This window comes from Nematolebias whitei, chromosome 16 (genome assembly GCF_014905685.2).
Source record: "Nematolebias whitei isolate Nwh7 chromosome 16, NemWhi1, whole genome shotgun sequence".
Classification (NCBI taxonomy): domain Eukaryota; kingdom Metazoa; phylum Chordata; class Actinopteri; order Cyprinodontiformes; family Rivulidae; genus Nematolebias; species Nematolebias whitei.
The window spans coordinates 9,450,349-9,460,791 of record NC_056513.1 but is presented as its reverse complement, the minus strand read 5'-3'; the positions used below and the strand labels follow the sequence as shown (position 1 = coordinate 9,460,791).

The following is a 10,443-nucleotide window of genomic DNA, read 5'->3' as shown; positions in this document are numbered from 1 at the left end:
CGCTGACACACACACTCATGATAGACTACAATCATGATGGACGCTGATACACACAACCTAAATGTGTTGTATTGTTTGTATTTATTCTTTTCTTGCACGTTTCTGCATTCTGCTCAAGTTTTTGCATCTTTGCACTTTACCCACTTTTTATCAGCTGCTATTCAAAAAACCTGAAGAACGTTGTGCTGCTAACCTCATATCAGAACATGTTTCTACCTCATGCACCACCTACACATGCACCAATCAGCCCTTGTCTCTTAATTACTTGTTTAGAGTAGGTTACATATCTGTTTGTGTTTGTTGTTCTGTTGTGTAACTGCACTGCGTGTTTTGTTTTTGCACGTTAAGTTCTGTGTTGCACCGTGATCCTGGAGGAACTCCGTTTCATTTCAAACTACTTGTGCGTGGCTGAAATGAGAATAAAACCTCTGATCTGATCCGAAGCTCTTCCTGTGTGGGTTTCTTTCAGTTGAAGCTCTTCTAATGGACAAAGAAGCGGGCATGTTTGTGGTGAGGGACAGCACCACCCACAGGGGGAGCTTCGGTTTGGCCATGAAGGTGGACCAGTCGCCCACCTCTGCTGCCACTGCTGCCCCATATCCAGGTAAACAGCTTCACCTCTTCATTCCCACCCATCGACACAAATCCACCTGTTCACCTTCAAAGTATTAGATCTAAAAGGCGACTAGACTTCTTGTTTCCTGATTCACATCTCACCACCTGAAAGGCTTCAGCTCGGATCATGGATTGAGGGTCTCAGGCTGATTAACGCTCTGAAACAGTCGGAGTCTGTCCCACGGGGGTTGTTGACACGTGCAGTGTTTATCTACAATCCTAACGTGAGTTTCAGTCTCACATTCTGAAGTGTAAACGGTTGTGAAACCTTTATTACAGTCGACTTCCTGCTCTCCTAAACAAACATTTCAGGTGAGAGGTGAAAGGTCATCCAGATTCTTTCTGTTCCAGAACTGAACCTGTATCGGTCTGAATATACACGCTCGTTATGACAGGGTCAGTTTCCTCAGCAGGTGGAGACCTTTTGTAAAAAATGGAGTCTGTGCTCTTTGAAGAACATCTGGACGTTTTTGTCCGGAGGTTTCTAAAAGACTCCACCTGCTGGCTCTGGAGGCCGAGTGGCTGAAAGAGAAACGATGTGGCGTCTTTACTTCTGCCCCCGCAGCACAACTCTTTGGACTTTGTCACATTCAGTTCCAGGAAATAGTCACAAAAAACACTGAGCAGGTTGTCAACTTCCTGTCGGTACCGGAGCATCAGAGCCGGTCCTGTGAGCTACCTGGACCATGTCTGCATATTGAAAAAGTGACGTTACGCTACAGCAGGAGATCAAACAAGCGTGAGGGAGCCCTGTTACTTTATTTAAAACCATTAAAAGGACCTGGTTTGGTCTGGTCTGTAAAAACATTTGGGTCCATAAAACCAGCGATGGGTCAACCCGAAGGTCTGCAGTAAAATCTGATATTTACAGTGTTAAAGAAAGAAATCCATAAATAAAATCCCTGTGTACAGCTGTGTGGAGTCCAGATGTTTGCTGATGGTGCCTGAAACCAGGAGGCTTCCTGATCGGGGACAGAACCAGAACCCAAAACTGTTGAAATGGTCCTGTAAGAGGTCCACTTAACCGACTGCAGCAGTTCTTCAGCACCCTGCTGAATGAGTCATGGCTTCTGTAGAACCTGAAGACATCCTGAAGGGCAGGGAGACGGCTAAAACACGCAGGGTCGTGGTCCTCCAGGACCAGGACTGAAACTGATTTTTATTTTTGTGGTCATGGGGAGTCTCGTAACTCTTCAGGGACTGGAAGTTTTCCTGGACCTTTGACTCTTTTTGTGACTTTTTGTGTTTTTGTTTGAACAGGAGAGAGCAACTCAGACCTGATCAGACACTTCCTGATTGAATCATCAGCTAAAGGCGTTCGGATCAGAGGGTCTTCTCAGGAACCGTACTTCGGTGAGTAAAGTTTCTCAAACGGACCCGTAATCCAGACCTCTGAGAACTGAATCGTGTCTGGGGTGTGGGTGGGTTCTGTTACGAGAAACAAGCCCTTAAGATGTTTGTTTTCACCCACTGAGGGTTTATTATCAGCCTCCTCCTCCTCCTCACCATTCAGCTGACGGTTTTCAGGAATTAGACACGTGCATGGACCTGTCTAGTTCCTGCTCATATCAGCTCTCGCCTCTAACCGATGAGGTCATCAGATCAGAAAAATACATTTTCTAACCCAACAATAGCATCATAGTTAAACAGTTAAAATGTTTTAAGAAAATATTTTGCACAACGTACTGCAGGTAAGATACTGACTGCTCAAAGCTTAAATCTATCAAAACAGAAAAATGACTAAAACTCTGTCATTTTTATACTTATTGCATTAAAGTTTGGTGTTGTAGCTGAGGCTGATCAACACATATTGCAAACACAAGATCTTTATTCACAATTTGGCCATCAACTATTTGGAGCCAACTCTGTTAACAAAATATCTCATAAACAACAATACAGATTTTAATGAAATTGTGAGGAAACGATCGTTGGTCAACCCTGATCTGTCACGGTCTGTAGAGGTTTGGATCCAGGAATGTCGATTTTATTTGACCAAACTTTTATTTTCAAACAAAACAAACAAGAAACGCTGTTGAGGCAGAGAAAAAAAAAACTCCCGCAACACGAGGAAGAAGGAGAATCACACGAAGAGGCACGGATTGACTCAGGAAGGACTAGAAGGCCCGAGGCTGATGAACGGAGCGGCTGCAGCTGTGGCAGGGGAAACAGAAATCACAACATCTGCCTCTAAACGACCTCAAAGACGCAGTGGGACATATTCAAGATGGCCGCCAAAGCTAACTGAGCTTAGGAAACCGAATTGATCGCTCAGTCGCAGACACAGTTCTGAGCGAGATGTTCTGCGTTATGTTGTCAAGATGGCCGCAGCTCCAAACGTCATTTCTTCAGTTTAAACTTTGATCTGGAAGGTGGCGGGCGACGTGCATTCCTCACCGGCGTGCTAGGCCTTTAGTTTTTATGTGTAAACGTGTTTTCTATTTCTTTATTTTAACCGGTGCAGTTAATTTAAAATCCAAAACAAACAAAACAACCTGAATATTACAAACATGTAAATATTTAAATAAAGGTTTTTAACGCTGACTGGTTTCTGCAGGAAGTCTCTCTGCGTTGGTTTACCAGCACACCATTTCTGCGTACGCCTTACCCTGCAGGCTGCTGCTCCACCACCGAGGTAACGGACCTTCAGCGCCCGACGGGCCTCCACGGACTCGAACGTAAAAATAAACAAACGTTTCTGTTTGTTTGTGCAGATTTGTGCAGAGCGGAAGAGAAGACGAACGAAAAGACGGCGGACGACAGAAATAAAACAGGTATTTAAATTCGTCAACGCGGTTTAACTCTCGAACATCGGATCAGCTTTAAATACAATTCTGTGCAAAATAAACCAGTCCCTTCTTTTAAATACTAATCTGCCGGAAATACAAATATCAAATTTCAATGACTTTTTAAAATTTAGATCAAGGCTCATCAGTTTAACAAGCTCCCATATTCAGTTTTATTAATATCAACAACAAAAAAGGCAATTTATTTATTTATTTTTTACATTACAATAATCCAGTCCAGGATTTTGGGATAATCCTCCACCACCCTGGACTGTCCAGATTTAACAACCACAACTTTACGTGTTTGCCGTTAATAATTCTTACGCTCAAGTCAGGATTTTGCGATGCATTGTGGTCCAGATATATTCACGCCTGCTTCCGGTTATTTAACATCTAATTAAAATATTTTGTTTGTTTGTGTACACTTACTCATATCACTAACTGACCTCAACAGACTTGATTAGGAATTATCCTTAAGTATAACGTGTTATTTTAGCGTTCACTTTCATCAGCGGCTGGTGTTCTACCAAAATATTCTACCGTGGACTCCGGTAGTAGCTTGAATGTATTTGTGCTGGGATCTGTTAGATCCGTTAAAAGATCAAAGATGCTTTATTTTTTATTTATTTTTTAACTGGCATGAATCGTCCCCGTGTCAGATATGGAAGTATTTTATAATCGTATATTTTCCCACTCTATAACCGTAGTCGGATGTGCCGCCATTTTTGACTCTTACTGAACCAGACAGACCCCCGAGCTGCGGCAGCTCTTGTTTTTGATCCAGCTACAAAACGTTTTTTGATTTTCTTTGTAATTTTTTAAAAACGTGGACGATCGTTCAGCCCGAGGGAATGTGGATTCACCGTTTTGTACCAAATGTTTACTCGTGCGCAACACAAGTGTGTTTTGTTGTTTACTTCTACTGAACCAGAGAGAGACCTTAGATTTGTTTACCTGAGCACTGTCATCTGTTTACATTTGTTTGTTTATTTACAGCCTTAACTTTGTTTACCTGAGTGCTGTCATCTTTGTTTGTTTGTTTGTTTACAGCCTGTAACTTTGTTTACATTGTAGTGATGTAGGGTTAGGTTACAACATGACCACTGTCACCTGTTTACATTTGTTGCTTATAGCATGTAACTTTTCTTACCTGAGCACGTCATTTGTTTACATTTGTTTCTTTGTTTACAGCATGTAACTTTGTTTACCTGAGCATCATCATCCTTCTATGTTTGTTTGTTTACAGCCTGTAACTTTATTGATCTGAGCACGTCATTTGTTTACATTTGTGTGTTTGTTTGTTTACAGCCTGTAACTTTATTTATCTGAGCACGTCATTTGTTTACATTTGTGTGTTTGTTTGTTTACAGCCTGTAACTTTGTTTACCTGAGCGCAGTCCCCACTGAGATGCTGACGGGCCCCTGCGCCGTGCAGCGAGCCGTGACCTCCACGCTCCTGATGCCTTCAGGTTCCTTCACCCCGACCATCGTCAACCTGAAGGCGTCTCCGAAGGGCGTCACGCTCACGGACATCAACAGGAAGTAAGGAGAGACGCTTCCTGTCGCAGAGTTTTTCATCACCGCGCGGTTTCACCTCGACTGCTCTCGTCTTTTCAGGCTCTTCTTCAGGCGCCATTATCCCGCTCACCTGCTGAGCTTCAGCGGAAACGACCCCGACAACCGTCTGTAAGAGTCCGAACCGAGAACCACGAGTTCTTCTGATTGGTTCTCGTTCAACTCATCACTTTTCTCTTTTACTTCCTGCAGGTGGTGGAAAGGTTCAAACTTTGGTGCAAGGTAACGGTTTTTAAAATAACGTGTTTTTCTTTTAGTTTTTGCCTAAATGTTCTCACCTGTCGTGTCTTTGCCGCTGCAGGATGTTTGGTTTCGTGGCCAAAGGCGTGGAGGTCGGCTCGGAGAACGTCTGTCACGTCTTCGCTGAGTACGACCCCCTGCAGCCCTGCAGCAAAGCTGTGAAGTCCATCCAGGCCGCGCTAACCCAACCGTAGACGTACGAGCGTCGAGTTTTTATCACCTGATCACTCCAACACGGCCGCTAACGCCAGTTTGTCACTGCTGATAAACTGGGAAGGTTACAGTCGGACTGGAACACCTAAAACATTCATTAGTTTTATTACAGTCAAATAACAAAATGCGAACGTTGCATAAGTGAAGATACTTTGATTAAAGTTTGTACTTTGTAAATAAACATTGATTAGTTTGTAAAAGTGCCGACAAAAATACAAATTTAATTTCCTAAGTGAAAGATGGATGTTAAAGTTTTGGACGCATCTGAACGATACGAAATAATCCTAATTTACAGATTATTTTACCGGCTCAGAGTTGGCGTCCTTGTGATTTCCGAGCAGGACGTCTCTGAAGAATTAAAGATTATTCTTTGTTTACGTGAGCTGAGCTCTCGTGCCTTGATACGCCGTCTCTCTGGGACAGTAAGGTTTGTGGGGGGGTTCAAAACCAGTCTCTGCTACTGGACAAGAAGGTCCGGCTCGCAGTCGTCGCTTCAGGAAAGACGACGTCTCTGGTTTGAACTTACAGAACCTGAAGGATTGAAGTGAGCAACGATGAAACCCCCAACAGGTTCACGCAGTCCAGCGATGATCAGAGGCCGCAATAAAAAACTGAACATGAACCAGAACTGGGTCTTCAGACCAGCTCTCTGCAGTCCACCTTCATCTCGAGGACAGCGAAGACTCTTTAGAGGACAGATTCCTAGAAGACGACGGTAGTTCACTGAAGGAGGTCATCAACGTTTAATGAGAAAGAACGAAACAGAAAGTCTGAGGCTGAAACTTTCCAGAACTTGCGTTTAAATGTTTCGTTACATTTGTACATAAATGTGAGAATTTCTGAGTTCCAGGTCGGAGAAATGAACTGAAACGCCCCAAAAGTTGAAAACTCACCAGCCCAAAATCCAACATGGCTGCCTCACTCCTGAGAAGACGCAGCAACGTTCAGTTCAACGGTACCATCGGACCGGAACACGCCGCTGCAGCACAACGCCGACGACCACAACGCTGACGACCACCGCCATCGGCTCGTTCTGCTAACGTAGTTCGCACGATCACTGAGCGCGATGGTTTAGCGCTGGGCTGTTCACACTTTTTCAGCCTGCGAGCTACTTTTAAAACGACCAAGTCAACTTACTGTAAGGCACAACCATTAATGTTTTTTCTATGTTTATTGGGGAGGATAAACAAAAAAATGAGCGCGTTTACATGAAAACGCTGCTGTTTCCATGTCAGTCGTGTTGCCAGATAAGAAATTATGAACTATAGTGCGGATTTAAAATTATAGTATTTTGACCTAAGCTGTCATGTGCTGAGTAAAGATATTCTAAGATGAGGTGTGTGTTTGTAGAACATGTGCACAGAAAAAGGTAAATAAGACATTTTAAATTTATCTGGCAACCCTGACAGGGCTCAGCTGCATTCATTACTCAAGCTGCAGCTGCATGATCACAGTTAACGTCCAAACTGGTGAAACTAACTTTGGACCCTGGATTTTATTAGTTTTGCTGAAAAAGGGTGAGTAGCACAAAAACACACTGCCCTCTGCCATTTATTAGAACTTTTTTGTTCTTTATTATAACTGTTGTTAGTGCAGAAAAACTGGACTGCAGCCGCCTGCAGTGTGCATGTGCCACTTCACTTGTGGAACATTTCATGTCTCCATGGAGGGTTCCCTTGAAAATCTCCACTCTCTGAGACCTGGCTTCAGAAACCATCGGTTTCAGAGAATGATGTCGTGTAAACGGGGCCTCAGACTGGCTGCTGTCAATCAAGTGACAAATTTCATATAGATGGATGATCGGCTGACGTCTGTTTTATTAATGCCATGAGATCTACCAATAATATCTTTGCGATGGACAGGTAGATCATGATCGGCGTATTGAGCACTCCTGGTTTAGTGGTTCAGTTGGTCCAGTCATTCATCCATGGGACCAGCACCTTCACATCCACTGAGACCCTAATGACCCTCAGGACAGAGGGGCGGGGGATTTACCCGTGAGTTCAGCTCGTTAAAACACAAAAGAGCAGTTTTAAAGTTTGGACCGTTCAACAGTTTTAGTGATCCCCTCAGTGTACATTTTGGGTTGAATGTATTTATTGGACTGAATTCTCTGTAAATTTATTAAATTGTATGTTTGTTTTTTTTATATTGCACTGAAAAATAAAAAGTGTCGGAGCAGCAGATGTTGTAAAGTGTTCGTTGTCATCAAACCTGAAAACACAAAGAGAGCGGACAGACATCACACCAGCTGACTCATTTCTGCTTTATTTGAAACCACAAATCTTGAAACGAAAGCTGCTCTCTGGAGTTACAGAGCGCTCAAACTGAAGGCCGAAGCAAACGAGCACAGAGCACTCGAACTGAAGGTTGAAGCAAACGAGCACAGAGCTGCAAAACAGAAAAGATAAACTGGTTTCAGTCCTCTCAGGGACCTAAAGGGACCTGAAGGTCTTTAGTCCAGTTTTAGCTGCAACTCCCTGTAGGGGAATATTTAGCCACAGCGCCCTCTTCTGGTCAGCAGAGGGAAGTTAAAGTCTGGATCCACAGCAAACAATGAAATAATTTTAAATTAATACATGAAGGAAACTGGAATTTTCTCACGAGGAGCTTCTTTAAACACTCAGTTTGCAACAAACACGCAAGAACATTAAGTAAATTGTATTTATGGTTGAATTTTAAGGAGTTTTTTTTCATATTTCTGTAGTTTCAGAAGAAACGTTGCCGTAATGTGAGACATTAAAAACTAAAGAGTTCTGGGGAAATAAACGTGTTTTTTCAGGTTAAAGGTGTTTATTTAGATGTTTGAACTCACAAATGGATCAGATTCATGGTCGACTTCTGGACACCTGGGGCGGGGACACCTGTCCAACAGGACTGACCGAGTCCAAGAACCTTATTGTAGTTCTGCTACAAGTCCCCATTCGGACCAAAGTTCTGCAGTTTGGTCTTAAACACATTCGTAGGCATCGACCGTGGATGGCAGGAACCAAAACCTCAGGGAGCCTGTAAACCTGGACCGCTCCCGGGTCCATCAGTGTTTAGAGACCTCGAGTCAGACGAATCAGACTTTCGTCAGCAGTAATGAGGACGCTGCTCCGGCCCATGATGGTGAAGAAGGCGATAAGAGCTGCCGCTCCTCCTTGTAAGGATTCATATGAGGAAGACTTTAAGTTTTCTGGGTCAGAACTCTCTGGAGTTCTTAGCTGGAAGTCCTTGGGGAGCCGGAGAAGGTCCCGGGGGGGAGAGAGAGTCTGGGTTTCCATCCTGAACCCGCTCCTCCCATCACCTGATGATGAATAATTAATCTAATGAAACTTCAAGTGAAGCGGAGAGAACTTTGAGCCCAAATGTGTTTCCACTCAACAAACTTCTGAAGGAAACTAAAACCCAGAAGAGGGACTCGGCCTCCTGATCCGATCCAAACCTGGTCCACAATAAATACGACGATGATAAACTCCTGAAACGATAGAAAACTACGACTGGAACTTGTTTCACCAGCGCTTCTTGAAAAAAGCTGAAGGCTTCTCCTCGACAGCTGATGGTGGAAGGATGACATCTGGAAATGCTTCAGTCGTAAAAGTTTTACTGGAAATCCTCCAAAGAAATGAACTTTGTGTGGTTTATAGAATCCTGGGGGGTCCAGCCGTGGCCCTCGAGGGCCACTGCCCTGCATGTAGACGTTTCTCTGCTGAATGAACGAGTGACTACGAGGCTGCTGCAGAACCCAAAGACCGGCTGAAGAGCGGGGCCCGACTAAAACATGCAGGAGAGTGGCCCCTGGGGGGCCAGTATCAGACGCAGCAGCAGCTTCGTCCTCCAGAGTCAATAAAGATTTATTTTACTCAGTAAAGTCTGAAACGACGAGAAGCACTTCCTGTTTGTCTGCTCTGACAGAAATCATCTTAAAGACTCTAAAACTGAAATGAAACGTTTCTCCGGCCGGAGCCGGGGGTCTGATGTCAAAGCGTGACGGTGGGTAGCGCGGGTTCTGACTCAGTCCGTGATGGTGGAGATGCTGCGGGACCGCTTCATGATGAGGCGGACCTCCACATCGGGGAGGCTGTCCTGTTTGGTCTGGGCGCAGCCCTCGTCGGCGGCAGCCATGTGCAGGTCGAAGCGCAGCGACACCGACTTCTTCCTGAGCTTCGGGTTCCCTCTGAAGAACGAGCCCTCCCACTTCTTTATCACCTGGTCGATCTTCTCCGTCCTGCAGGAGGAAAGACAAAACTTTATCCAGGTGTGGATGGGGCGGCCGTGTAAACACAACGGTCTTTGTCCAGTTGTCTTTGTGCAGTCTGGTGATTTATTGAACTCCATGTCTCTCAGGCAGAGAGAGACATCATCTGGCTGCAGGTCAGAACTGCACCTGAGTGAAACCCTCAGCACTGAACTCATATTTCATAAACATGCTGAAAACAGAATGAATAGATTTATAAAACCTTGTGGAGGGGAGACAGTGCTTGTTGGATAAAACTGTATAAAATACAAGCATTACTGAGACAGGGGTTCATATGTTTAGTGTGTGTAAATAGTCATACGTGTTTTATTTAATGTATGTAATTAAATCTGTTTAAACCCAAATATATGAATAATTTCAAACATAAACTTCAGTCACTCTCCCTCTGAGGTGGATTCAAACAGCAAATGTAACGCCAGCGCTGAATCTGGAAAGACTGCAGTCCAGCTACTGTATGTTGTCTGATCTGGAGACAGAGACATGGACAAGAAGACAGGAGACAGAACTGGAAGTAGCAGAGATGAAGATGTTGAGGTTCTCCTTAGGAGCGACAAGGATGGATAAGATTAAAAATGAGATCATCAGAGGTACAGCACAGGTTGGACAACTGGGAGATAAAGTTAGAGACCAGACTGAGATGGTTTGGACATGTCGAGAGGTGGGACGGTGGTTTGGACATGTCGAGAGGTGGGACGGTGGTTTGGACATGTCGAGAGGTGGGACGGTGGTTTGGACAAGTCGAGAGGAGGGACGGTGGTATGGACAAGTCGAGAGGAG

General features: G+C 44.3%; 2 protein-coding genes across 2 annotated transcripts in view; one reads left to right on the top strand and one right to left on the bottom strand.

The window, feature by feature from the left end:
- The window catches only part of LOC119423065 (tensin-4), a 13,454-nt gene extending 8,047 nt beyond the window's left edge, over positions 1-5,407 (top strand). Inside the window, exons 5-12 of the mRNA XM_037690473.1 lie at positions 470-604; positions 1,876-1,968; positions 3,170-3,247; positions 3,345-3,386; positions 4,769-4,940; positions 5,016-5,084; positions 5,166-5,195; positions 5,275-5,407. Coding sequence (XP_037546401.1) covers positions 470-604; positions 1,876-1,968; positions 3,170-3,247; positions 3,345-3,386; positions 4,769-4,940; positions 5,016-5,084; positions 5,166-5,195; positions 5,275-5,407 — 752 coding nt within the window. The remainder of the gene's footprint in view (positions 1-469; positions 605-1,875; positions 1,969-3,169; positions 3,248-3,344; positions 3,387-4,768; positions 4,941-5,015; positions 5,085-5,165; positions 5,196-5,274) is intronic.
- Positions 5,408-8,849: 3,442 nt separating this feature from the next.
- The window catches only part of krt222 (keratin 222), a 19,171-nt gene continuing 17,577 nt past the window's right edge, over positions 8,850-10,443 (bottom strand). The window contains exon 10 of the mRNA XM_037690472.1: positions 8,850-9,636. Coding sequence (XP_037546400.1) covers positions 9,423-9,636 — 214 coding nt within the window. The 3' untranslated portion in view covers positions 8,850-9,422. The remainder of the gene's footprint in view (positions 9,637-10,443) is intronic.